The sequence below is a fragment of the Cyprinus carpio genome, chromosome A17 (genome assembly GCF_018340385.1).
Source record: "Cyprinus carpio isolate SPL01 chromosome A17, ASM1834038v1, whole genome shotgun sequence".
Lineage (NCBI taxonomy): Eukaryota > Metazoa > Chordata > Actinopteri > Cypriniformes > Cyprinidae > Cyprinus > Cyprinus carpio.
The window spans coordinates 16,081,642-16,109,366 of NC_056588.1; the positions used below are offsets into that span (position 1 = coordinate 16,081,642).

Below are 27,725 nucleotides of genomic sequence, written 5' to 3' on the forward strand. Positions count from 1 at the left end.
CAGACGACAGCGTTTGGTATGGACTTCAGGCTTACATGTGGTCTCTTTACAGGCCTGTGCTCGGCTGTGTTGAGTAGATCTGGGCTTGTTGTATTGTAGCTGCAGGGAATCGTTGCAGTTTCACGGTGACTGGGTTGTCAGCGCTCTGTGATGCACGCTTGTGTACTCATCTCTGTGTGTAGATAACACCGTACCCATCTGTTTGATCTCTCAATCCAGACACGCACCAGATTTAGTGCCTCGTCAGATGTGCTGTTTTAGAGAAATAAGTCTTTTCTAATCAGCCTCCAGCCGAGGAGAGGCCTCATTAGCATCAGCTCGTTCACCCTCTTTCATTCGTGTGCTTTATATCTACAAGAGCGCCTTTGCAGTCTCTCGTTCTTTTCTTTTTCCATCTCTCTTTATTCTATCTCTCTCACTTTCCTTCTGGCTCTCCCTTATTCTTTATTTCTTCCCCGCTTTCTCTCCCTCTCTGTCAGTCATCTCTCTTTTCTCTTCTTCTTTTCAGTGTGTGGGAGGGCGCTTGTTGCTCCCACAAGAGATCTCAGGCGTTGTGTGAGTGGAAGTGTGTGTACATGTCACACTGTGTGTTTGGTGCTCAGAGGAAATGGCACATCTGTGTTTCAGGCCACACTCTCATCCACCTTTCCACCTTTCCTTTATTTAGGCTATGCACAAATTCCTGTGCTTTCATATGGAAGTCTGAAATGAATGAAATTCAACCACTGCTGTATATTTTTCATACATAGTATAAATACATTCCTGGACATACTGCATCTGGCATTTTGACCTGGATGTCAACAATTTCCGTGTTAAACAAGTATAATTTCATTTTGAGGAACAACTTTCTTGGTACCTACAGCATTTTCTGTTTTTTTATTAATTAAGACGATGTACATATTCATCTGCACCATCTCCTCCCTCACTTCTCTCGTTCTTACATCCCTCTTTTAATGTTGTATGGCTGCATGTGTTCTTTTGCTTTCTCATATAGCTTTTTCTGGCCTCTGATCTTGGCACATTTCCCCTTTTTGACTTTTACATAGAGGTCAACTTGTTTACATTTTTTATTGTATTCATGATTGTGCGCATCAGAGCTTTTTTCTGTCCTTTATCTGTGTTTGTAGATGGAATGGGTCGCGTTCTGGCTCAGGATGTCTACGCCAAAGACAACCTACCACCTTTCCCTGCATCAGTTAAAGATGGCTATGCTGTTCGAGGTGAATACCCATTACTGCAAAATTACTCACTCCAAACATTTACCACCAAACACCAAAATATTGGAGTGTAAGAGCAGAACAATCACATATCTCATAATATAACAACATAACCTGCCCATAAACTTGCATTTGCACATCAAAGTTTTTGTTTGCAAGTCTTAAGGTTAGTTATCACTGCCCCAACAAATGTCAAGCTTTAATATCAAATAAAAGTTTTAGCATCAAGTATAATTTAATTATAATGGTTTTATTCATGCAATGGCAAATCTGAATTTTCATTCACATGATCCTTAAAAAAATAATTCTAATATGCTGATTTGGTGCTCAAGCAACATTTATTGTTGAAAACAGTTGTGCTGCTTAATATTTTGGTGCAAAACATGTTACATTTTCTTCAGAATTTTCCATGGATAGAACGTTCAAACAGCATTTATTTATTTATTGACTTTGCTGAGTAAAGTATTCATTATTTTTGCATATTTAAAAAAAATAAAAATCATCAGAACTTACGATTATATCCATTTTATCCATATTAATTTCTTGTAATGCGCGTAATAAGATATATAACAGTCTTGTTTTTTTCTTTAATCGTTACAATCCTGTTCACCAAACCTGTGAACCCTTTGAAAATGACTCTTTTTACTGTTTTTCAGCTGCTGATGGCCCTGGTGACCGCTTCATCATTGGAGAGTCTCAGGCTGGGGAGCAGGTGGGTTACACGAACAGAAACTAGATAGTTTATCTAGTCTTCTTAAACTGTTGTGCTTTGAAAACCTGACATGAACATAGTTTCTCTCCCTCACACATACATGGGAAATGCCTGCTTTTGCACTGGCACCTTGTGTCTGCAGGAGGCTTGTGTGCTCAGATGGCAAGAAAACTCAGACTCAGTGAGCGTGTGTAATGAGTGCATTGCACACACACACAGACAGAGAGAGAAAGAGGGGGAGATCCCAGAGGGATTGTGTGCAGCAGAGTGCGGGGGATCACTGCAGTGCTGATGTCTGGTGTTTATGAATTGTTTTTTTTGGGTAGTGTGTTTGCATTCGAGTCATGGGTCATTCTGTTGTTTTCTCAGCTAATGTCAAATGACTCTGGTACAAATAACGATGTATATGTATGCATGTGTCATTTTGTATGAAAAGTAACAATTTAACCCAGTTTCAGAAGGATGCAACATTAGTGTAGTTTTGCTTTCACACCACATATGTACACATGGATGTTTTCTGATACAGTGGTTAAAGATCTTTTTCTGTCTGTAGCCCACTCTCACAGTTATGCCAGGCCAAGTGATGAGGGTGACGACAGGTGCTCCTATCCCGTGTGGTGCAGACGCTGTAGTGCAAGTAGAAGACACAGAACTGCTACGAGAGTCTGAAGACGTAAGTATATCATATTCTCAAATGCAAACTATTTTATCTATTTTAATTAAAATATTACATGTAAAAAAATAAAAAAATATACTAACTTGAAATCATCCATATCCTTTGAGGATGCTCCCAGTTTTGTTAATTTTAGCTAGCTTCTGGGAACCATTTTCATGTATTTAGTCCCAAAAGTGAAACATGCATAGTTAAAAGTATAAGACAATTAAAAAGAAAAACAACCAAATATATTTAAAATATAGAGAACAACACAATGGATTTGTGAATGCATAATTAAAATAAATTATATAGCAGTATTTTTTTTTTTTAGGAAATTGCAATAGTATGTTTTGTATTATGTATATTTGTATTAACAAGAAGCACACCACACAAACACACTTGTAAACATTGTCTAGCAACTTCTCATATACAGTAAATTAAAGTCTGATGTCATTCGTGTGTGTACAGGTTGTGTGTACATGTCTCGATCTGGTTGGTTATGAATTACAGGGTACAGAGGAGCTGGAGGTGAGGATCCTGGTTCAGGCTCGTCCAGGACAGGATATCAGGTGAGTGGAACTGAGGTTTATTTCCTCCAAAAATGACCAAATATATTTTTTATAACTGACCAAATATTTTTACCTTTACTGTATATCCATTCATACAAGTCCGTTTTCATCAAACGTGTTCGCGTCCATGTTTGATGCAGAATTTTCTTTGAAAAAAAGATTTTTGGATGTTTTTGAAGGAAGTCTCTTATGCTCACCAACACTGCTTTTATCTTATCAAAAATACAGTAAAAACTGTAGTATTGCGAAATATTATTTCAATTTAAAATAACAGTTTTTCTATTTTAATATATTTTAAAATGTAATTTATTTCTGTGATGCAAAGCTGAGTTTTATTGTCACATGATCCTTCAGAAATCATTCTAATATGCTGATTTGGTGCTTAAGAAATATTTCTTATTATTATCAATTTTGAAAACGGTTGTGCTGCTTAATATTTTAGTGGAGTTTCAGTGTTTATTGTTTATATTGTATTTTATTTTATGTATTATTGCTTAATTGATGTATTAATTTATTTTTTTATTTGTATATGTTTTATGTATATCATGTTTTGGTGCTCAGTGATGTGAATAGGCATTATTCCACATTTCATCTTTCTCATGAGGAATTAATCAGTCTCCTTTGTTTTGAGTTATAAAAATATAACGGTGTTATAAAAGCTGATGTTAAACTTTTTTTCTTGTTTCTGTCACACACAGGCCTATAGGACATGATATCAAGCGTGGAGAGTGTGTGCTGGCTAAGGGCACTCACATGGGTCCATCTGAGATCGGCCTCCTGGCCACTGTAGGAGTCACAGAGGTGGAGGTGCAGAAATTCCCAGTTGTAGCAGTCATGTCCACCGGCAATGAGGTAGGACTGGTCTGTGTGTCGCTTTGTTAATGTCTTTTGCCCATGGTTATTTAAAACATTTTTAAATGTTTATGTATGCAGTTATTAAACCCTGAAGATGACCTTCACCCAGGCAAGATCAGGGACAGTAACCGATCCACACTGTTGGCCACCATTCAGGAACACGGCTATCCCACCATCAACCTCGGCATCGTGGGAGACAAGTCAGCATCCCTTCCTCATCATCCACCGACCCACACACACACACACACACACACACACATATAGAGTCAGCTCTGCACATGTCTAAATCTTTCCAACCTCAGCACTCCTCTGAAACTCCAGCTCATATATTAGAATCGATACAGGATCATACAGCACCTCAGCAGAATTTACTGAAAGACAGCAGTTCCTGCAGTGCTCGGAAGTATTTTTCCATCTTTACTTGTATATGCATACATATACTTTAGGGATGTATGGATGGATAATATGTATAAGGAGCATGTATTAATGTAGTTATAAGTGTAGTTATAAGTAATTAAAAGTAGTGATTAGTCAGTTATATTGTTGTAAGTGATTTTCTGCATTCATCTGAATGAACTTTAATATTTATCTTGAAGTCATTAATGCTTATTTTGTGCTGTCCTCATTTTGGGGATATTATATTTTGAGTAAAGTACTTAATACATTTAGTATAGATATAAAATGTAACAATAAATTTTGTATTTAGAAATATTTATATAATTTAATAATTATAATTATATTATTAAATCATAATATAATAATTAATATAATGTTAAAAAGTTTGAGGTTGGTCTTTTTTTCTTTTTTTTTTTTAAGATATATCTTACGTTCACCAAAGCTGCATTTATTTTATAATAAATACAGTAAAAACAGTAATATTGTGAAATATTATTGTAATTTAAAATAACAATTTTCTATTTTAATATATTTTAAAATGTATTTATTCCTGTCATGGCAGTCTTCAGTGTCACATGATCCCTCAGAAATCGTTATGATATTCTGATTTGGCGCTCAAATATTATCATCAGTATCTGTTTTGTGGAAGTTTGTTGGAATTTTGTGGAAACTGTGATGCTTTTTTTATTCTTCGGATTAAGTGGAGGTTTTAAAAGAACAGCATTTATTTGAAATGGTAATCTTTTGTAAAAATATAAAAGCTTTTACTTTTAATCAATTGAATGTCCTTGATGAATAGAAATATTAAATTCAGGTTATTGGTTATGTTATATTTGCACTACTAGTAATAGTATAAGCAAACATTTTACACTTTTTAAATTCACCAATATGCTAGGAATGGATTTTGTAAAGAAAAAAATTGCAAGTCATTTGGCATGATCATGTTTTCTCACCCCCTGCAGCCCAGACGACCTGCTGAACGCCCTGAACGAGGGCATTAGTCGTGCTGACGTCATCATCACCTCAGGGGGCGTGTCCATGGGTGAGAAGGTCAGTTGATTGGAGTTGTCTGGAAGTGCTGTAACCTAATGAAAGGTCACATGCTTGAAATGTCCGAGCTTCTCACTACAGGAATGTGGCCTCATAGATCAGTCTGCTTCATGACAAGAAGAGTACACCATCGGTTTACTCAGGGGCCGTGAGATTTCAGAGCAGAACTCTTTTAAGAGCTTATGCCACAGGTCACTGTATGTTTTAGTGCCATCTAGTGTTTCTGCTTGTTTCTTGTCACAAAGCAGCATTTGTTAATCTGACCTTTTTTTTGGGTCTTTGCCCTGGCAGCAGTCCACTGACCGCCTCTTGCCTCTTGATTTTCCGCACTATTAATTAAAGGTCTTTAATTACCCAGAGTTCACCAGGTGGGATAGATGTGTTGTCCTACGTAAGAGGAGAAATGTGAACACTCATGCAAAAGTCTCTTTTTGTTTTTTTCAGGACTACCTAAAGCAAGTCCTGGATATAGACCTCCATGCCCAGATCCACTTTGGCCGAGTGTTTATGAAGCCGGGGTGAGTGAGAGAATCAGTCTTAATCATGCAGAGCCAGATTTGCATAAAGTCTGAATGGGGCAGCACTGACGTGAGGGAGTGACTTTTTTTTAATGAACTAAATGCCATAAAACACTTTCAAGGATTTAATATCTGAAATACCTAATACCTATGTGACCTAAAAAATGTTTGGCAACACCAAAATATTGATAAGAACCAGTGCATCCTGACTCCCAAAAGTTGCAAAGTACCAATCTTTTTTTTTTTTTCAGCTTTTGCCTATTTTTGTGTGAAATGTGCATCATATGGTTTATAAACATATGCGTCTGATTCAACTAAGTCAAAGCAATGTAGACAGAAAAAAAGCTAAATATTATTGTTTCAGTGTTATTTTAGTATTACTTATTTCCTGTTATAGTATTTATGAATATTTTGACTTAGCTTTTATTTTTATATTTTTAGCATATTATTCTTCTGCGCGGTCACGATGTAAGAAGTGTGCGGCCGCGCATGCACGCAGCTTAGAGGGAACATTGCCTGGGATATAGAATATTGATGCTTTATTCTATTTCTATTTCAGTTTGCCTACTACGTTTGCCACCTTAGACATTGACGGTGCCAGAAAGCTGATCTTCGCCCTTCCAGGTATATTTGACATACTAATTGTGTATGCAAACAAATGGAGAAGTTTTGACAAGAAGAGTGTCTCTGAGTCGGAACTGTTTAGAATTTACACAAATGAAAACACAAACATACACAAACCCAGGTGACTGAGTTTCCTCTTTCTCCCACGTACTGTATGTATTGTACTACCTACAGTAGAAAAACTTCTCTTATTCTAACTATTGACATATCTATATAGTACCATCTCCAAACTAAATGGTCCCTTCTCCATAAAATTTAATTAGCCCATGGTTGCCCACCTGTGTACCTTTCTGCAAACCTGCATCTCCCTGCTTACCCACCAGTCCGATCAGCTTTCCCAGGCTTGCCCCCACCCCGAGCCAACTGTACTCCCACCTTGTGCCTTCAGAAACCAGGTGGTCGAGGCAGTGGTGACAGTGGCGATTTCTATATTCCCCTTCAAAGGTAATTTCACCTACAGAGACACAGGGGCGACTCTTCTGGAGGCTGTGCCCCTGAGTGACAGCGAGGCCAGCAGACTGCCTGTGCCTCCTCCCCCACAAGGAAGTAGGTGCACTTAATTCAGGAAATAAGCCCTGTCTTCAGCCCAAGCTCAGAAAACGGAAATGGACTTGAAATTTTGACACAAAACCCTAATTACCAAAACACAAAATCTCTTTTTAGTGCACTTGGGCTCATTTGGGACCAGTATGTTATAATTATTACAGACATTACAAGGTGAAAACCTGAAAAGGCCTTTTTTTATCTTCAGTAACAACCTCCAAAACACAATGAAATGAAACAGGAATAATTTTTTTGTTCTGATTTTCCAATGTGACACTTTCTGTTCTGTTTTCTGAGAAGCCTTGTGTCTTTGCTTTTTTTTTTTGTATTTTTTCTCTCATCCATGGCACTCCTTGTAGCTATTAGTTCTGTTGCAACCTTCCCAAAGCCCTTCTGTTTTGTGTACTGTGATGTGGCTTAGTGTTTTGAAACTGCTATTTGTCTGATGTAGTTCTGTTCTCCTTTTGCTTTCAATGCCCTTCTTCCTTTCATGTTGATGTGGTGGAGGGCACCTCTGCACTTGATACACTCTTCTTCCTTAACTGGTTTCAGTAGTTGGTACACATTTGTCTTATCAGAGAGTAATAGGTTGATTTCACACTTTATTAGATTGCTTTGGTATGAACCAGAGTTCAGTTCCATTCCTAGTATTTTTGGGCTTCGAAATGTACATTTGCACAAATGTATATTTGCATCATCAGTGTCAGACAAACATCATCATCAGACAAACTGAACTCTGACATCAAAAATACTTGTTAAAGGGGCAGTTGACTCAGAATTTTGTCGTCATTTAATCACCATCATATTGTTATGAACCTTCTATGACTTTCCTTTTTCCATAGAACACAGAAGAAGAGGCTGAGCAAAATGTTAAAGCTGCTATTTTTAATTTAATGATATACTGTAGGTATACAGAAGGTATACAGAAAGAAAGAAATTAATAGCTTGACATTTTTAAGGTTACCAAAGATCTATTTTTAATAAATGTGGCTCTTTTGAACTCTCTATTCATCACAGAAGCCTTAATATATATATATAACGATTTCCACAAAAACTATTTTTAAAATTATAATAAGAAATGTTACTTGAGCAGCAAATCAGCATTTTAGAATGATTTCTGAAGGATCATGTGATGCTGAAGACTGGAGTAATGGCTGCTTTCAGTTCCATTAATAAATTAAATGAATGAAGATAAAACAGTTATTTTATATATATATATATATATATATATATATATTATATATATATATATATATATATATTTTTTTTTTTTTTTTTTTACTGTTCTTACAGAGACTAAACTTTTGAACAGTAGTGTACAAGAATGAGGTTTAAGATCTATGGAAGATTTTCAGTGAATAATAATTTAAATAAATGTCAGTTTCCCTCACAAAGCTATTGCTTGGTTTTAGACTTTTTGTGTTACTTTTATGGTGTTTAGTTGTTCTTGGAGCCTGATGGCCACTGATCACTGAATACTTGAATTGTATGCAAAAACTTCTGCTAAACAGTTCAGAAAAACAAAAGTTCAGAAAAGTTTGCAACAACACAAGGCTGAATAAATGGTGACATAATTTGCATTTTTGGAGGTGAACTGTTGCTTTAAAGACATCAGTAGAGCTTTATCAGGAAACAAACCTAATTCCTGTCCACTACAGATGATCCACAGTTCAGAGAGATTCTGCCCCAGACCTCCACCCCGACCTGAAATCATAAGCCATATAAGTCTTCACCTCAACAGTCATCTCTTCTTTCTCTCTCAGGTAATCCAGTGTCAGCTGTTGTAACCTGTAACCTCTTTGTCATCCCTGCATTAAGAAAGATGCAAGGGATCCTGGACCCACGGCCCACCATCATCAAAGCCAGGGTGAGCATGGCCACTAAAGCTCATGTTCTTGCATTGGTGGATACTACTTCAATACTGTACTTAAGTCAATTTAAGTATCCTTACTTTATCTAATATTTTATTTTGAGAAACCTTTCCAAAGAATTACATTTCATACAGACATATTGTTCCTTGTTAATATGAACTGTAGAAATCATCATACGCTCTGAGATTCGTGAACAAGCTGACATATCGCACTGGACAATTCATTTGCGAATTGAATTGATTCGATTCCGATCCCAGTTGTTCTTTAGTCAATTCAATTCAGTGATCCAGTTAGAGTGAGTCAGGACTCTCTAGAAGAAGAGATAGTGTATCTTAATGGACCTTCCTGGTTAAAATAAGCCAAGAACCAGAAGATCCTTTGAGCTTTAGTGTGTGCGCAACTGATAGGTTGAAATTTAAGTTACTAATGCCAAATTTTAGGATTCATTATTGTTAAAAAATCATATTTGATAAAATCATGTTTTGGCCACGATCATCATCAGTTGTTTGTGAACTACATCTGCTGTAAAAAGGTGAGCTGTTTAAACCTGCTGTATGAAATGGTGGTATAAAATGTGAATTCAGTATGTCATATATCACCATCTGAATGATGTAGGTTTTAGGTAAAAACTAAACATGTGCAACTTAAAGGGATAGTTCACTCAAAAATGAAAAATTTATGTTTATCTGCTTACCCCCAGGGCATCCAAGATGTAGGTGACTTCAGATTACTACTTTGTTTGATCAGTACTTTTTACTTTTAATACTTAAGTACATTTAAAAACAAATACTTTTGTACTTGTACTTAAGTAAAATTAACAAGGAATATGGTTTTAGTAATGTATCTGTACTTTTATTCCAGTACTTGAACAGTGTACTTCATCCACTGGTGTTTCTGTACGGCTGCGATAACATCAGTATGTGTCCTTTTCTTGGCAGCTGTCCTGTGATGTAAAGTTGGATCCACGTCCAGAATATCATCGCTGTATACTGACATGGCACCACCAGGAACCACTTCCCTGGGCACAAAGCACAGGTATACATAGTTATTTATGTGTATACATATATATATGTGTGTTAACAATAACTTATTTGTATGCAAAAAAGCAAGTAACACCCTTTTTCCTGCTCCGCTTCACAGGAAACCAAATGAGTAGTCGGCTAATGAGCATGCGCAGTGCCAACGGCCTTCTGATGTTGCCTCCGAAAACAGAGCAATACGTGGAGTTGCACAAGGGTGAAGTCGTGGACGTCATTGGTCATAGGACGGCGATGATGTCATCTTATGGGGACAGACCAAGTACAGAGCAAGAAAGTGGTGCATGTCCACATATCATTACTATTCTGTAATATGCAACGGCACAGCTAGTTTTTATTGATTTGGGAGAAGTTGATCCAGTATAATCAACATTTCGAACAAAGACGAAAATGTGAAATTTATGAAAATACGACTTCGAAGACATCATAATATTTCAAAGACAGAAAATATTATACCTTTTAAAGTGAGAATATATATATATATATATAAATGAAATATAAGAGATTTATTCTGTAATATATTGTTATAATTATTATGATTATTAATATAATTATGAATATATTATCATATTAAGCAATTCTGTTCTCTTTCATTGCGATTGCTTTGTGTGTTCAATGCTAGAACTTATAGATAGCCGTAGCATTTTAATAGACAGCTGTTGGCGCCTGTCACTCATACATCAGAAAGCTTATTTTCTCATCGGTAGAAAATGTGTCGCTGAGGAATGAAAAGTTCTTCAAGATGACAGCAGGAGCTGGAGCTTTTCATCTCTCCTCAAAGTGCACCAAGGTGACTCAGCTATCTTTCCCTTTAGTATTATATGCTCCATAAAGACTTCATTATGCTTCATAAAGGGTTTACAAAACCGCTTTGCTTGTCGTTTATCTTGTGAGTCGTGTTTATGTGCGCAGTGCCAAAAGCCAGGGCTGTGGGGGAAGTTCTCTTGGCCATGACGCTGAAAAGCAGCGTATGCCGCCGGGTAGCACAGACTTTGTGTGGAAACAGTGACCGGTGGTGGTGTGTGTAAAATCTGTGCTACTTCAGCGGGCCCAGAGGCATGTCCTGTGCTACAGGCTACCTCAGTCTGGAACATACTTCACAGTAAACTGGCCCTCATAGCTCTGCCCTTATTACTCTCTATTTTACCCACTCCCCTTACATTTAAACTCGCTCGGCCCATTCCTAGAGGCTGAGCTCCCTGGAAACCTTTATTTGTTTAACTTCGATGATGAAGACAGCTTATTTAAGTGCTGACAGCCTTTTTAAACGAATTACATAAAATGTACAGTCAAAAAAACGCAAGAGTGATATTGTACAGACAAGTGACCAGCACTCCTGAGGAATATACTATGGAATTGAAATGATATTGAATAACTCTGTACTATAATATCATTTTCTGTAATACTGATCTAATGCGAGAATTAAAATTCTTGATCGTTATGTAAAGACGTGGTTCAGTTTCATTTTTTTTAAATAAACACTGAAAGATGATTGACTTGAGTTTCTACATTTCTGTTTATTTTAATGAATATATGATCAGTGTTTATTATTTATTAACCTCTCTGATGCCGGACTGGAGAGTCGCCAGATCATGTCAGTGACAGGCCACCAATGCGAGGCTTGTCATATTGGTCTTTGTCGAAAAGGAGGGCGTGGAGTGACATCCTTACATCTCGAGCCTCAACAAGCAAAGATCCATCCTCCTCCATGACTAAAACTAAAATAACCATACCCTTTCCATGTCTAATTTCACAATCAGTGGAAATGTGGAGTTCAACATCCATTAAGTACACTAATAAAATAAACTTAAAAAAAAGTTTTTATCGTTTTTATCTAAACTTAATGTAGCACTGCTTTATTTATTTGGCTTTATTTTGAATGGGGAGAACTGGTGTATTTGAAGAACTTTTGTAGCCTAATAACTATTTATTATAATTAATTAAAATAAATTCAATTTTGCCCCCCAGCCGTATCTGAATTACATTCAGGTCAACACATAAGCTGTTGTCAACACTGCCCTGCGCCTGTATAAAATACCTAAGCTTAAATTGCTATATTATATTTCTCATCATCCAAAGTAACACCATGGCGAAGGAAGGCTACTTCACACACGCATCTTTTTCTCGCACAACATTTAATTCACATAAATGCTATAATTCATTAAAATAAATGTAATCTTACTGCACTACTTAATATATTTGTCTGCTCTGTCTTATTTAAAGCGAGTAGAATGCTGCATCTAACAAGTTGTAACTGACGAAAGTAACCTTCATTATTATCGTTCTGGTCAAATATTGCAGCGCAAATATTATTAACATCTTTAATATGTGAATGCTGGCAAATGACCATGGCATAAGCATACATAATATACAATATTCACATTTTTATTAAATCATATTTTAAAAGAACTTAATGAATATTAAGTAATAAAGAAAAAATGGCAAGAAAAGAAGACTGCACACTGAATTTACAGCTCAAAAAAAAAAAAAAAGTATTTTCCAAACAGCGCGTTCATTCAAGCCCTCAGGTCTTCTACAGGCACAGTGCTTGAATATATTTGAAATTATTTTTAAAAATATTTCTCTCTTTATTTTGAGCTGTAATTTTATGGTGCAGACGTCTTTTTCTTTGTTTATTTTTTATTTATTTTTTTGTCCTGCGCCTGAACTTTTTTTTTAATTGATCAGAGATACCACTCTCTTGAGCTGTTTCCTTTAAGCATTAGTTAGACGATAGATCTAAGCGTGGTAGATCTGTCCAATCAGAAGCGTCGTCTCATACGGTTGCCGGAGGCGCTCTTGAGCCGCTCTCCGTCAACCAGTCGTCTCTCTCTCTTTCTCTCTCACACACACACACAGTCCCGAAACTCTGGAGGCGATGCGACTTGTCACACTACATGACAACAGTCTAATGTGCTATTCTGCGAACAAAACCGTTTGTTTGGGAGTATTCATACACTAATTGTACTAAAGGGACGGCATATCTAACTGAAGAGGTAAGCTAATTGAGTCTTTAAAGTTGTTTGGCCGTTAAAACGCAGCGTAAGTGTTGTTTGCAACAGGTTGCCTGGGAAAGAAAGCAGCGCTGCGCTTCGGGAAGTGTCCAGCTAACGTTAGCTGTGTTAGCTATGCGAATTTATTTAGCAAAACACTAAAACAAACTCTTAATTTCTTTGAAATAAAGCTCTATAAACATCAAATAGACAGTTTGTATGATCTATAAGTTGTGTGTTTCCCTATTTTTGGAGTTTTGAGGGCATACCAAGCTCATACCACGGCTGTCTCTCAAAACCTACTGAGCTGCCTACCTAGGCAGCATTTTTAGGCGCGTTTATTGGCCAAAAAGTGGCAGCTCACTAGGTCTTGAGTCAGTTACCCTGATGCTTTGGAATAAGTTACTGTTAATGGGAGGATACAGGATGAAAATGGCAAAATTAGGGATTCATCCAGCTCCTCAAACAGCCAGTTGAAACTGCGTGGACGTTTCTTTGATCGATACACGGACTGCCATTGTTCATATACCTTTATTACAGCCATCAGGACACACATGTCGCATTGTTCCCTTCGGGAACGTTCAGAAATCTGATATCACTGACTCTTCATATTCTCTCTGGAGTGATTACTGGGATACTATGGATCAAAGCTGACATGGAAAGGGCGGTATCGTTTTATTTTATGGCTGAATTGCCTTGGGAAAGTAGAGGGGGATGTATTTCACCAGTCAGTCAGATATCTACCGTTTAAAAGTTGATCATTTATGAATTATTAATGAATTGAAGAGCGTGTCATTCATGAAAATGGTCTCGGATTCTAGACAGTCTGACCTGTGTTTACTAGGCACCTTTAAAGTGTTTATGTGCTTATAAAACTGAGTGTTAAGTGTTCTGGTTTATTTTATTAACCTATTTATTTATTTATTTATTTTTTTTGCATTTTCAAGGGACTCTTGACAGTTTGATGTGCTAGTAAAAGAGAGGAAAGAAAGCTTGAGTTTTTCAAGGTTGATGTATTATGTTACAGATGCAAAAGTTTACACTGACTTACTCAACTCAAACTTTTAGATATATATTTCATAATATCCAAAATTGTTACCTCACTTTTAGACTTAATTATGTAGTAATTTTATTTAAATATAAATTCTGAATTAAACATTAGCTAATATATTGACAGTATTATGCAGTTAATTGTCACAGAAAATAATTTTGACAACAGAAATAATATTTTCTCAGTTTCAAGGTTCCCATGTTCCTGGAAAACAATTTCAAAAGTGTGATTTTTTTTTTTTTTTTTTTTTTATGAATGATATTAAGGTTTTAAAGCTAGTATTATTATTATTTTTTTTTACATCTGCAAAAGCCATGGAAATTCTTAAAATATACAAAGGTCATGGAAATTTCAATCAAATGTTTTCTAGTTATGTTCAAATTAAAAGTATTTCTTTGCATAGAAATAAGTCAAATAGTAATGCTTTCACTAATAATGCTTGGAATAGTCAAAGAAAATCATTGGTCAGAACATGTGGGAACCCTACAGTATTATTAAAAATGCAAACAAATGTTGGCATACATACATAATGTGAAGATCAGTTTCACTCTCAACATTTTGGCTTGTTTTTCTTTGTCTTGTGGATGTTCCTTTTTATATGTCACCTAGTCACCAAAAAGTCTATTTCCAGCAGGGCCTGGCTGTGATCCGTCTTCGTTCCATTATTAGGAACACAACTAACAATCTTATAATTTTCTCAGATCACAAGCTGCGAGTCAGCTGGCTGCTCTGTGCTGTTTAAAGATAAGTCTCCACTGCATGCTGTGATATAATTCAGCTTCAGAGGTGGCCAAAGGTAACCTGTATCAGCCCCGTCACAGAGATAGCCTTCACTGCTCTTTATGCATACGTTGAAGTCAAAGATCATTTGTTTCATAAAATAATTCAGGGCTGTTGTTGTTGTTGATGATGGTGATGGTAATGGGTTAATTATGGCAGTTTTGTTTGTTTGCTGCAGGTGTGGAGTTACTGCACAAATAAATTATGCTATAAAATATGATTGAGGTTTTTGGCTCTGAATCAGATGGGCTTTCTTCCAAGGAGACAGTATCTGTTTTCAGAGTAGAGCGAGAGGTGTTAATGACAGCACAGTCTCGAATCATATTACCTCATCACCACGTTCCTTTAGTGAGTCTGGCCTGTCAGACTGATGAAAGCTGATGGCCTGATGGATATATTGTAGGAGATAGCATAAAGTGGGACTCCGTTCATCATTAGTGGGTTTAATATGTCACCTAATATTAATTTATAATAATATTAATTTAAATCTTAATAATTAAATAATTTATAATAGGGCTTTCAATAGATAATATATTTATTTTTTTCAGATTTATCACACCCGGCTATTACTCCAGTCTTCAGTGTCACATGATCCTTCAGAAATCTAGTTTATAAAAAATTCTAATATGATGATTTTGTGCATATTTCAACATTCATTATAATTATAAATGTTGAAAACAGCTATGCTGCTTAATATTTTTGTGGAAACTGTTATATGTTTTCTGATGAATAGAAAGTTCAAAAAACATCATTTATTTGAAATAATCTTTTTTTTAACATTATACATAATTTTACTGTCAGTTGATCGATGTAATGCTAAATACAAGTATTAATCAAGTATTAATTTCTTAAAAAAAAAAAAAGAAGAAAACTTACTGACCTCAAACTTGAGTGGTAGTGTATATATTTAGTCACCCCTACTTTAGATATTGTTTTGTTGCTTTGCATTAACTATTGAAATATCTGTATTGGTCAAACACTAGTTCATTTCCACACCAGCGACAAACACCAGCATTAAATGTTATCAGCAAGTCTTGTATAGTTATGTGTGGCACTAGCAAGTAGGCTGATAGTCTAAAGTGTTTGAGCCTCATTCTCAGATGTGTGTGATGCATTGATGTGGGAAGAAATGTATGAAGGTGTAGACAGGAGTTTTTTATCACATGGATGGTGGTACAGGAAGGGACTGGGACCTCTGTCAGCAATATACAGAACCACTGTGACCCATCTGTGTCCTCCGAGGAATTCTCAATATGCGCCGGCTCTTCTGTGCTGATGGACCACCATGGTTAGGAATTAACAAGCCCCAAACTCTCCTAGAGAGCCCATCCAAAATGCCAGGGGGCTACTGTTCTGTCTAGACTTGGATTTTGTTGTGGGCAATATCATCTGTTAGAATATACACAGATCTGCACTTTGAATTTCTTACCAGAAGCAGTAAACCATTCAGGTACCTTTGGAATACTCATTTTAACATACTTTGATTTGGGACATACTAATTCTAATTTCAAATACTATTTAGGATGGATAGTATGCTATTGGGTATGCAGCATCTCTGTTCTTGTTGTAGGCTTTAATATTTAAAACAGCTAGTTCATTTATTCGGATACAGCAGTCATACATCGCTATGCTTCTCATGTGACACAGCATAGGCTTATGTTTTATTTTATTTTTCCTTTTTTAATTGAACATGTTACATGTATCATGAAATATCTCGATTCTCATATATGTGTAAGTAAATGCATTTTGCACCTTTATAGATCATGTTAGTTGATCTATAAAGGGTGATGTGCAAAGTAGCCTTACTTTACTGTAATCTATTAACTACGCATAAAACGCGTCTTTTTACTTAAGTACCAGATTTGGGTGTCATGCCATAAACTATTTTAAATATTTTACTTTGTATTTAACGTGAATTTAATAAAAACATTTTAAGTTACTAATTCTAACACTTGCATTGTACAGAAAGAGGGCTAAGAAAATTTACATTTATAAATTTTATGTTAATTGTTTTTAGTCTTGCATTGTTTAGAGAGATATCAAAGATTCCAATTATAATCACTCAAGCACTATGAAATGAATGTACTTTCATCGTATGCACATCCAGAGATTGTATTATTATTGGGAGATTAGAGGGTCTGAATTACTTACTATTGGAGAAAGCGTAACTTGGATCATGTGTGCCTTAATAACCAATCACATTACAGCCTTGACGTCATTCGATTTCAGTCAGAGTTGTGAGTCACTGAATCGCCATTTATGGATACCATAGGAATGAATGAAAAATGACGTAAGCTGTATACCACCTGTCGCAAAAAGTCAGTGACTTCTCTTATAAAACGTTTTTTTTTTTTTTTTTTGGTGTAAACTCTAAAAATAGCTTAATCGAAAATTATTGTTTAGTGTAAAACATGTTGGAGATTAGCCGATAGGCTCTTGATTCATTAAATGATAAGCTGTTTCCTCTAAAAAAGCTGTTTATTCAGCATAGTGAAGCCTCTCCTCCATTGACATCCATTTAAAAAAAAAAAAAACGGTCTCTGGTCTCCAGGCTTGTTGCAGCCTTGCCTTCTATCAACCTTTTTCTTTAACGTGGAAGTAAGCCTATGGATGAGACTTCCGGTTCATTAGCTGCTATAGGTAAATAACGAGGAGAATAACAACGTGCAGTAAACGGTAAAACTGTATCTCATAAATACATTAAAATAATGCGCCCATTTTTATGGCAAGAAAAAGGTGGATTGGCTTAGGCACATCTGCACTTTTTTATGTTTCTGATGATAGAATTTGCCAGAGAGCAGAATTCAGTCAGCGAGCGTGTGCACTGAACAAAACACTGCCATTTCAGCAATGAGTCATCTGAACGCCTCTGATTCATAAGCTCAACAGAATTGTGTGTGATTGGTTATAATGCGCAGCGCTCTAAAAAAAACAAAAAAACATGTCTGTCTCTGGCTCAGCGCACAAACGCAGATTTGAATTTAGAAGATTATATGCCACACTGATCGTTCTAATCACATTGATGTGATTGTATCAAATATAAAAAATATTATCAGGCTATTTATTTGTCTTTTGAAAGCTGCATTCAAAATCCACTTGTCTCAAAAATATGAGGGGGCAAATACTGCATTAATTGAAAAATAACTGTAAAAAATTAGAGGGCAAATACTGCATTATTTTAATGATTTTTGATGGGAAAAATTTATTATAATTATTGCATAAAAATTAATTAGTACCATGAAATTTTTTATATAACTCCGACTGGATTTGTCTGAAAGAAGAAAATCATATACACCTAGGATGCCTCTGGGGTGAGTAAAACAGCCTAATTTTCATTTTTGGGTGAACTAACCCTTTAAAGAATCTTTGTGTAATTAGGCTGGTTAGGGTTGTCTTTTTGATTTGCAATGCAATGACTCGATAAACTATGGAAAAAATAAAAATAAATTTGGTTAGTTCTTCCCCAGAAGTGCTAAATGTATCATTTTGGCAACCTGGTTTAAAAAAAAAAAAAAAAAAAAAAATAGAAATATTCCACCCAAAAATAAACCAAAATATTTTCATCATTTGCTCACCCTCATGTTGTTCCAAACCTGTGTGACTTTCTTCTGTGGAATAAAAAAAATAAAATATTTTTAAGAACTTTAGTAACGATACAGTTTTGGTTCCCATTGACTTGCATTGTATGGAGAAAAATACAGTGGAAGCCGTTGGAAAATGAAACTGGTTGGTTATCAGCTTTCTTTAAAATATCTTATTTTGTGTTTCACAGAAAAAAAGTAAGACATACAGGTTTGTAATGATGTAGTGAGTAAATGTTGACAGAATTTTCCATTTTTTGGGCAATCACTGTAAGACCTGTTCACACCAAGATTAATTTTTGGTGTAAAAAGACTGCGATAAAATTTTTTATTTGAATGAACAGCTGTTAAGGCATCTGTTCAGACCCTCAATCGGTCTCAAGTTCAGACTGACTCAAACATTTGCCTTGTTGCTACACAACAGTTGTTCTAATTTGCTTTCCGATGCACTCCGAATAATGCTGGCCAGTCAGTTAGATTGGCACTTTTGGTTACATGCCTGGAGCCTCTGCTTTTACGTAAAACTATAGCTCTTACAAACATTTTGTAGGTATTTTGCTAAGCATCAGTGAATAGCAGAAAAAAATATTTCAGAACTGGATTCCATTTGTTGTTTTTGACAAAGTTATCTGAACAGACAAATCTTATGTGGATACGTATAGTTGACCTGGTGAACACTCTTTAGGCTTTATAAGTGGAGCCGCACAGTGTTGTTTTTACACCTGCCGGTTTCTTGGGTAATTTATTTTCCAAACATCTGCATGCACATGACTTTCTGAATGTCTTTTATGAAAGTTGTAAGTCAAGTGAAAGCAAGCAAAATGGTTTACTTATTAATAGCTTTGAAGCTCATGTGTTGGTTTTATTTTCTGTTCTGCAAGGCAAAGGCCAAAAGTGATTCATTTCTGCATCCTGGTGTTGTCCTTTACATACCATGCTCTTTACACATTTTTCCTTCTGTTTATATCTTTCCCTCTCTTTTTCACTCTCTTCTGCATTGCTCTCCCTCCTGGTACTAAGTGGTACGTGCCCGATTCTTAGGAGCCTGGAATCTGGAATTTTCTTGGTACGCAAACACTGAGTGTTGGAATGTTGAGCTGGAGCTTTGGGGAAGATAACGATCCTGGTCTGTTTTTCCTCTACAGTGACAGCCGTGGAAGTGTCGGCCTGTCCAGCTTCCCTCTATCCTGCATGATGTCTTTCCTGACATTTCTTTTTCTTTTGTGTATCTTCCAGTTCTCTGATGAGAGAGATTCAAATCTCCAAGGTGTCAATGCATAGTGTCTTTTTTCACTGTAAAGGTGTGGTAGACCCCAGAGCTTTGATATATTGTCATATAGTTACAAAACCTATTGAAGGGTGTTGATGGAAAAAGAGATCCATTCCCACCCTGTCACAGCATTCAGGTACTGTTTTCCATAATTGCCACTCCTCAGTACGAGCCGTTTCATGTCTGCCAGTGTAACAGGTTCATCCTGTGCAGGGCTGAGTCTGTGAGAATAAGGAAGAAAAAACATCCTTCATGTGAATAATGCATGTTATTCAGTGTGTTAAGTGGAGCTCTTTGCTGTCTAAGATAACAGGCCATAAGAGCTGTGGTATTGTTATGAATGCCTTTTTGTAAACCGATTGAGATTATTGAAATTATTTTTTGACTGAATAAATCATCGCCAAGATGCCAAAAGAACTAGTGAAAATAATTACAAAAATAAACGCATCAGTTTTCATCTGATCACTTTGACAACCCTTGTTTACTTTCTCATTTCGTCTACATTAGCAAAACTACTCTATTACAAACCTTGACAGGAATGTGACCAGTAGGGGTGTAAGAAAATATTGATGCATGTGAGTATCACAATATTTAGTTTGGCGATACTGCATCGATTCTCAAAAACGCAATATCGATAAAAAAATAAAATGTATACAAGATTCATGGCCATTGTTTTGTTTTGAGTTTATATCTTGACCACTAGATAGCACTCTTCTTATCTCTGAATTTAAACAGTGACAACGTGCGTGTTCCGCTCCTGCAAGGTTTGTCCAGTCCCGCCTGCTCGCGTATCACCAACATTTTGTTTTGTTAATTTTCGCGTATCAGGGAGCCACTATCAATGGTAAGTATTTAAATCTTTTTTGAATAAGCGCTCACGCTGTTCAATTTCACTTTCAATTTCACGATCATGCGCACTCTGAGTAAAGGGAGCGCATCTTACGATATAAGATATTTGTCAATGAGCTCTGGATCTGTTGAGTAGGAAATCGTCCAGCATGGTCTTGTAGGTCATCCCTCCTCTAGACCCATGATTAGTCAAATCTGACTCCTGCAAGCCCTTATTTGTTACCCCTTTACTCGTACTACACAAAAAGTGGTTCAATAGCATTGAATGTTACAGGGACAGATTAATGCAAATGCAGATCCCACTGTGTTCTGGTTAATATATTGGCTGGTGCGGTGACAGGGCTCGACAATAAGGACTACCAGTGTGAAAGACGTTCGGGACAGTAGACGGATTTGTCACTTGCCCTATCGGGCCACTGCAGCGTCGTCATGACATTTTATCACTTGCATGTGTTTTTAAGACTTGTTAATTTCAAAATTCAAGCAATTAAAAAGCATTTGGGCATGAAAGACAACTGCATTCAGTATGTGTGTTCTATGTGAACAGCACGCTCAAAGACAGCCTCGTGAGCCTCCTGAACGGGAAAATACATACAAAAGTATGTCAATATAATACCCGTCCTGGCAAGTAACACCGTGTCTACACCGGATGCGAGCGGTGCGGTGTGACAAAATACTGTAGAACTCATTATAATCAGTGATCCTGTCTACACTGGATGTGGTGCAGCGTAACAAATCCCCGACAGAAAACTGCTGCTGCATTCTGTTTATGACATATTGACACAAATTTCAGTGTCAGCGTCTAGTGTAGGCAGACTTTAGCTGTTGCGGCGCGGCGCTGTCGCATCCGGTGTAGACATGGTGTAACTTTGTAGCTTTAACAATGATTAGGCTAATCTATATTGAATTTACACACTGGAGTACAGATGCACCGATCTACCGGTAGGGCTGCTCGATTATGGCAAAAATCATAATCACAATTATTTTGGTCAATATTGTAATCATGATTATTTAACACGATTATGAGGGGGCCATATGACAAAAACTTTATATGAGTGATTTATTTAAAGATAGTGATGCATATTAAATATGTATTTCCTGTAAATAAGGTTGCTAGAATCATTATATCTGCACTGTTTACTTCACTGGTTTGCACTCTATCTGCCATGTGCCTTGTGCTGCTTTACTTATCTGACCTATTTGTATATTTGTTTAGTTGTACTTTATATTTTATTATCTGTATTTAATGTTCTACTGTTAGTGTTATCTGTATGCACCAAGGGTATGAGGGTAACGCAATTTCAATTCTCTGTATGTATGTACTGTACATGTGGAAGAATTGACAATAAAGCAGACTTGACTTGACTTGCTATGACATCTACATTATAGAGACCAGCAGAATTTCAAACAAAAAGTCCTCAAAATTATTGAAAATAATTAAACTGTCAGTAATAAAAAAGCAAAGGAACAAATACAATAGAATAAAAAGATACAAATTAAACAAACTGTGCTTTATTTTTTTTTATGCAAGTCTCAAGCAGTATGATTATTTCATTTATTCACTATAACATTTATTATTAATGTCTCATTTCAGTTTAAGTTTGGCTTTAGTTTTGTATTTATTGCAGTTTATATGAAAAGGTTCATGTAGCGTTCAGCCTACTGCAGAAATTAATAATCAAATGTAAAATAAAATATAGCCCGCTGTCACTTCAAGAGCTGCACTGATCCAAATTACTGTTACACGTGTATTTTCATTCTCAACTCTTTACATTCATTTATTACATGACCCACAAAGGTATACAGGAGTAATCACCAAGCGCAGCATTTTTGCATGTACTTGACCGATTAGGCGTGCACCTTGAGCTAAAAGATGACTTTAAATGTTTGTGTTCTGTTTTGTCTCTGAGCGCATCTCTCTCTGAGGAGCATCGCAAGTTCTTTTTTAACACTTTTAAAAACATGAATAATATACTTCGATAATTCAAGCACGTCCCATTTTGCAAATGTCACGTTACATGATTTCACTGATTTGCATGGGAAATTGGCCTTTTATGGAGGAACGAAAGCGCAGTACTGCAAAAGGGGGTGGAATGGGGCACAATAATCGTTTTATCTCGATTATTGGATTTTCATAATCGTTGGAGGCCAAAATCGAAATCGAATCGTTTTTGCGATTAATTGCACAGCCCTATCTACCGGACATTTTTTGTTTTATTTCAGACTATCTTCTGTTCTGTGCTTGCACACAAACTGCACTGCAGTCATTTTCCCAATGGCCATTTGTGTGGAAATATTACATTATTATTATACTTGGTCTGTAAACGGCCATCTTCCAACATAAAAACCTAAAACATCATTTCATTTCTGTCTTTGTGCTATAGGCATAGATTTAATTGTGCTATTACTTGTAATTGGTTCATTTGTTCATATTTACTGGCTGTCTTTAATAATGTTTAAACTTTATATTTGTTTATTTTTGGCTAGTGGTTTTTGCAGTTGTATCAAAATTGAAAAAGAGAATTGTAAAATTGTGTTGGTGTATATAAGTTTATTTATTAGAATACAAGATAACAGATCAAAAACAATGATAACAGCAACTATTTTATTTTTTTGTGGCAGGGCCAGTGAAAATGTTGGCAGGACAAGTAAAAGGGCCAGCAGAAAAACTTCTTAGCATACATTTATCACAAACATGCTTTTCCTAATCTACCTCATCGCATCCCTGGTGTTCCACTCTGGAAAATAATAATAGCTTTCTCTTTGGTATTTATCATAGATCAGCCTATTGATTTAGCCAATTAAGGCTAAGATTGGGATTTGAATTGGTAGAGCTGATCCTACATCAGTGTTAAGGGACAGTTCTATTAGTAAGCACCCAGATGTCCCTATTCCTTTTGTAAGAGGCCAGAGGCTTAGCTTGCTGGGCCGAGCTGTAGTTGAGTCATGGCCAGCCCGCTGCTGAATGGAACAGGAGGGTTTGAAGTAGGCTACTTAAGCTCTTGAGCAGCAGATGGTTTGGGGCTCTGTTTATATGTTTTTCAGTCTTGAGGCTCTCCACTGCGTGTTGTGTCATCCAGTAAGGGGGAAGGGGAAATATCCTTAAGACAGTCAATGTTGGTGTGAACGTGTTTGTAGGGCTGTGCAATTAATCACATGCGATTGTCACGTGCATCCCGTCAGTAAAGCTGGTCCTGTGATTCACCATCACCTGCTTTCAAATTGAGCGGCATACACAGAGCCGTAGTTCATTGACAAGCTAGGCGATACTGCGTTCGAAATCAAATGCGATTCATCTGCGATTATGAACGCGTGGTCTCATTCGAAAGAGGGCCTCTAGACATACACTCGAATACTGGCACATGTCTAATGGTGATATTTAATTATTCTTTTTTTTTTTTTTTTTTTTTTTTTTTTTTATATTTAAAATAGAACATGGTCAACGTGTGACACAACTTTACTATATACAAAACCAGGGTTTGCATATATATAAAAAATAAAATAAAATAAATAACAATAATGAATAAATCAATAAATCCAAGTCTTTCAGGTCTTGGAAGGACCTTAATTCGTGATTGTTGAATATATCACCCAAAAGATGTACACCTTGATCTGACCACGGCTTGAAAACAAAGGGTTTGTTACCATATTGTAAGTGATGATTATGCCAAATCGGGGATTCAGTTGTAAACTTAATAGAACTTCACATAAAACTGCAGACACTGCACCAAATTTTAAGAGAATTACCCACATTTGTGTTTCCAAGCTTCTGGGCTTTCTTTGGTAAACCTGTAAATAACACATCCTGAAGCCGATGCGGAAGCACTGCTAATGCTTCCATATCACGCCAAGCAATCTTTGTGTCAGTCTCTAACCAAGTCTTGAGAGAGTGCAGCTGACATACAGCTGGAAATTTGGATCTGCTAAACCTCCTTTATCAGGTCTTCTATGTAGCATTTTGAGTTTAATTCTTGGGTGTTTCTTGTTCCAAATGAATTTTGTAATCAAAGAGTTAATTTCTTTAAAAAAGGTTCTAAATGGGGAAAGGGGGATCATAGAAAACTATAGAAAATAAGAGTCTAGGGAGGATATTCATTTTAATAATTGGGATCCTGCCTTCTAGTGAAACTAGAAGAGCGCCCCATCTCTGCAGGTCTTGCCTGATAGCAGTGAATAAAGAGATATAATTTTGCTTGACAATAGTATGCAGTGTGGGAAAGATCTGAATTCCTAAATATTTAAAAGTCTTACTAATTGGAATCGAAGTGGACACTAATGCAGTATTGGCCGATGCTGACAAGGGCATTAATACAGATTTTTCCCAGTTAATTTTGTAACCACTGACATTGCTAAAATCTTTAAATATTTTAAGACATTGAGAGAGAGAAGTGGAAAGGTTAGACATATATAGCAAGATATCATCTGCAAAAAGAGAGATGTAATGTTTGAAACAGCCTATAGTGATAGGGGAAAGTATGTAATCCTGCCGAATTGCCTGCGCCAAAGGCTCTAATGAGATTGCAAATAGCAATGGCAACGGTGGGCAACCCTGTCTCATGCCTCTCTTCAACTGAAAAGCAGTTGAGCAGCATAGACCTGTAGATACCCATGCAGAAGAGTTAGTATAGAGAGTCTGGATCATGTGGATAAAGCGAGAGCCAAAACCGAATCGAGTTAAGACAGACCATAGGTATCTCCACTAAACCCGGTCGAAGGTTTCTCGGCGTCTAGTGAGAGGATAGCATGTTGGTCGTTAGTCAGGTCAGATGAGTCAATAATGTTCAAAAGGTGTCTTACGTTATCCATATCATAACATCCTGTGAGAAATCCTGTCTGGTCATAGGAAATTAGGGAACTGGCAACTGTTCCTAAACAATGGGCTAGAACTTCAGCATATACCTTAGCATCTGTACCAATTAATGAAATCGGTCTATAGCTTGAGCAGCAAAGGAGGTTCTTCCCTTTTTTCAGAACCAGAGAGATAAGGGCAGTATTCTGATCTGTGGAAATGACCTGTATCTATCGCAAAATTTATAGAGTCGAGAAGTAGTGGTCCAATTAGATCCCATAAAACTAAATACAGCTCCGGTAAACCATCCAGACCAGGTGCCTTACCCTTATTCATTGACTCTAAAGCCTCCTTAATTCTTTCAATTCTATTGGAGAATCGAGAAAAGTCTGATGCTCATCGTTTAGGTGAGAGAGATTTAGTTTTGACAAAAATTCAATACCAGGTTGTTCGTCCATTCCCACCTCTGATCTGTAGAGATGCTCGTAAAATTCTTTAAATATCCTGTTCACGTCTCCCGGAGCTGTATGAAGGTTGCCTGCACTATCCTTAATGGCCAATATAGAGGAAAGAGCCTCGTTGTGCTTCAACCTTAAAGCCATTAGTTTACTGGGCTGTTCTCCATTAAAATAGTAGTTTTGTTTAGTGCGGTGTACAAGAAATTCTGCCCTTTTTAGAAAAATTGCTTTATAATCAGTTCTTAAATTGCCTAAAATCCTACTCTTCCGTAAAAGTTTTTTTTTAAGATCCTTCTCTAATAGTTTAATCTGGCCCTCAAGGTGAGTTATTTCTTTTATTCTGGATTTATTTATATAGGAAGGAAACAAAATATAGTTGCCTCTCAAAAACATTTAGTTGTTTCCCATATGATTTGTGGATTAATAAATGAGCCTGTATTTTCTTTAAGAAACAAAGTCAAATTGGAACGTAGCTGTTTAACAAAGTCTTCGTTTTGCAAAAGGGTTGTATTAAAACGCCGTCTTTTTGGACTTTGAGGTAGGGATGCTCATATTGACCGTTTAACTGTTAACCGAAAGTAAAAATTTTGACCGATTAATACTATCAGTTAAACGGTTTAAAACGTTTTTTTAAGGTTCTTTTTTTTTTTAGTTTGCTGCGTGGTTTAAAAATAAAATAGCCTACTATATAGCTTAGGCTATATTTATTAACTCACGGAGCACGCCGGCACGCGCAACCACACACGTGACACATGCCTGCAGAATTTTTTTTTTCCGAGGGAAGCAAAATGAAGCGAGCGAAAAGAAGCACTGTGTGGGATCATTTTAACAGAAAGGGCGACGAAGTTACCTGTTAATTATGCGGCGCCGTATTAAAATACAGCAGTAGCACAAGTACGATGCAGTACCATTTACGAAGCAAACACCCACAAGCTTCGAGTAATGAAGGGCAACAAACTTTGCCCTCCATGTTATCAGGGAGAAGATGCGATGCACGGCGATCTGAGGAGATAACGCAGAGAATCTGTTCAATGGTAGTTTTTGCACAAACGGAGAAAGAAGCCGCAAAAGCAAAACTTATTGAAATGTGTGCTGCTTTGGAAATGGCCAATGCGGAAGGAGATGAGAAAGCGGTGTCTGCTACCCAAGCTGGAGATGAAGACCGCAGCCAAAGCAACGCCATGATGATGCAGAGGGTTGAAAATTGCATGAGAGGCGATGCTATTTTTATGGTTATTGGTGGTGTTTACTGGTGGAATGGTAATGAAAGTGGTTTTCCGAAGCTGGCCACTCTAGCGAGACGTTACCTGTGTATTCCCGGTACATCTGTCCAATCGGAGAGGGTGTTTTCTGCCGCGGGTCTAACTGTCAACAGGCTGCGCTCCAGACTGACCCCACATCACGTTGATATGTTGCTTTTTTTAATAAAAATTAGACAAGGTGTTGAGGTAGAGCTGCTATTTTTATTTAACAAAAAATCTTAGTCTAACGAAAAAAATTGCCGGTTTTTGAAAGCTTCGTTCAAACGGATTCAGTGTTTTTCTTTTTGTCATCTTAATTTGTTAATTATTTAAGTTTAAAAAAATATATGTAGTGTAGGCCTATTTTGTTTTTTTGTTTGTATTATTTTATTCTATTTTTCTCTCACTGTCAGAAATGCTGCAGGTGCGTGGAAATTTAAACTGAATCCAGGTTCTGTTGTTGATCTGTTCTGTATGCTGCTGTTTGCACTTTGCACGTTAAAATAAACCCTTTGATAAAAAACAAAACAATTGTTTGTATTTTTTAAAGGGTCACAGATACGCGTCAATTTTATTTGTATTTAATGCCAATTCAATATTATAATCTTATCAGTTAACGGTTAATAATCGATTAACGAGCGGCGGTTGTCGGTCGGGAAAATTAAT

At 36.5% G+C, this 27,725-nt stretch overlaps 2 protein-coding genes across 12 annotated transcripts in view; both read left to right on the forward strand.

Moving 5' to 3' along the window:
• Positions 1 to 11,543, forward strand: part of LOC109048025 (gephyrin-like) — a 74,484-nt gene extending 62,941 nt beyond the window's left edge. For 6 of the 10 annotated variants that reach the window (XM_042774223.1, XM_042774224.1, XM_042774229.1 and 3 more), the window contains 13 exons: positions 1,128 to 1,220; positions 1,874 to 1,929; positions 2,483 to 2,602; positions 3,095 to 3,153; positions 3,852 to 4,005; positions 4,087 to 4,208; positions 5,367 to 5,454; positions 5,899 to 5,972; positions 6,532 to 6,596; positions 7,041 to 7,142; positions 8,903 to 9,006; positions 9,949 to 10,045; positions 10,151 to 11,543. In XM_042774223.1, coding sequence (XP_042630157.1) covers positions 1,128 to 1,220; positions 1,874 to 1,929; positions 2,483 to 2,602; positions 3,095 to 3,153; positions 3,852 to 4,005; positions 4,087 to 4,208; positions 5,367 to 5,454; positions 5,899 to 5,972; positions 6,532 to 6,596; positions 7,041 to 7,142; positions 8,903 to 9,006; positions 9,949 to 10,045; positions 10,151 to 10,359 — 1,343 coding nt within the window. In that variant the 3' untranslated portion in view covers positions 10,360 to 11,543. The remainder of the gene's footprint in view (positions 1 to 1,127; positions 1,221 to 1,873; positions 1,930 to 2,482; positions 2,603 to 3,094; positions 3,154 to 3,851; positions 4,006 to 4,086; positions 4,209 to 5,366; positions 5,455 to 5,898; positions 5,973 to 6,531; positions 6,597 to 7,040; positions 7,143 to 8,902; positions 9,007 to 9,948; positions 10,046 to 10,150) is intronic. The other 4 variants (XM_042774226.1, XM_042774231.1, XM_042774232.1 and 1 more) reach the window with 1 other exon arrangement.
• A 1,304-nt stretch (positions 11,544 to 12,847) lies between these two features.
• Positions 12,848 to 27,725, forward strand: part of LOC109063364 (protein PALS1-like) — a 40,037-nt gene continuing 25,159 nt past the window's right edge. Inside the window, exon 1 of one of the 2 annotated variants that reach the window (XM_042774235.1) lies at positions 12,848 to 13,043. The gene's annotated coding sequence lies outside the window, so the exon portion shown is untranslated. The remainder of the gene's footprint in view (positions 13,044 to 27,725) is intronic. The other variant, XM_042774234.1, reaches the window with a different exon arrangement.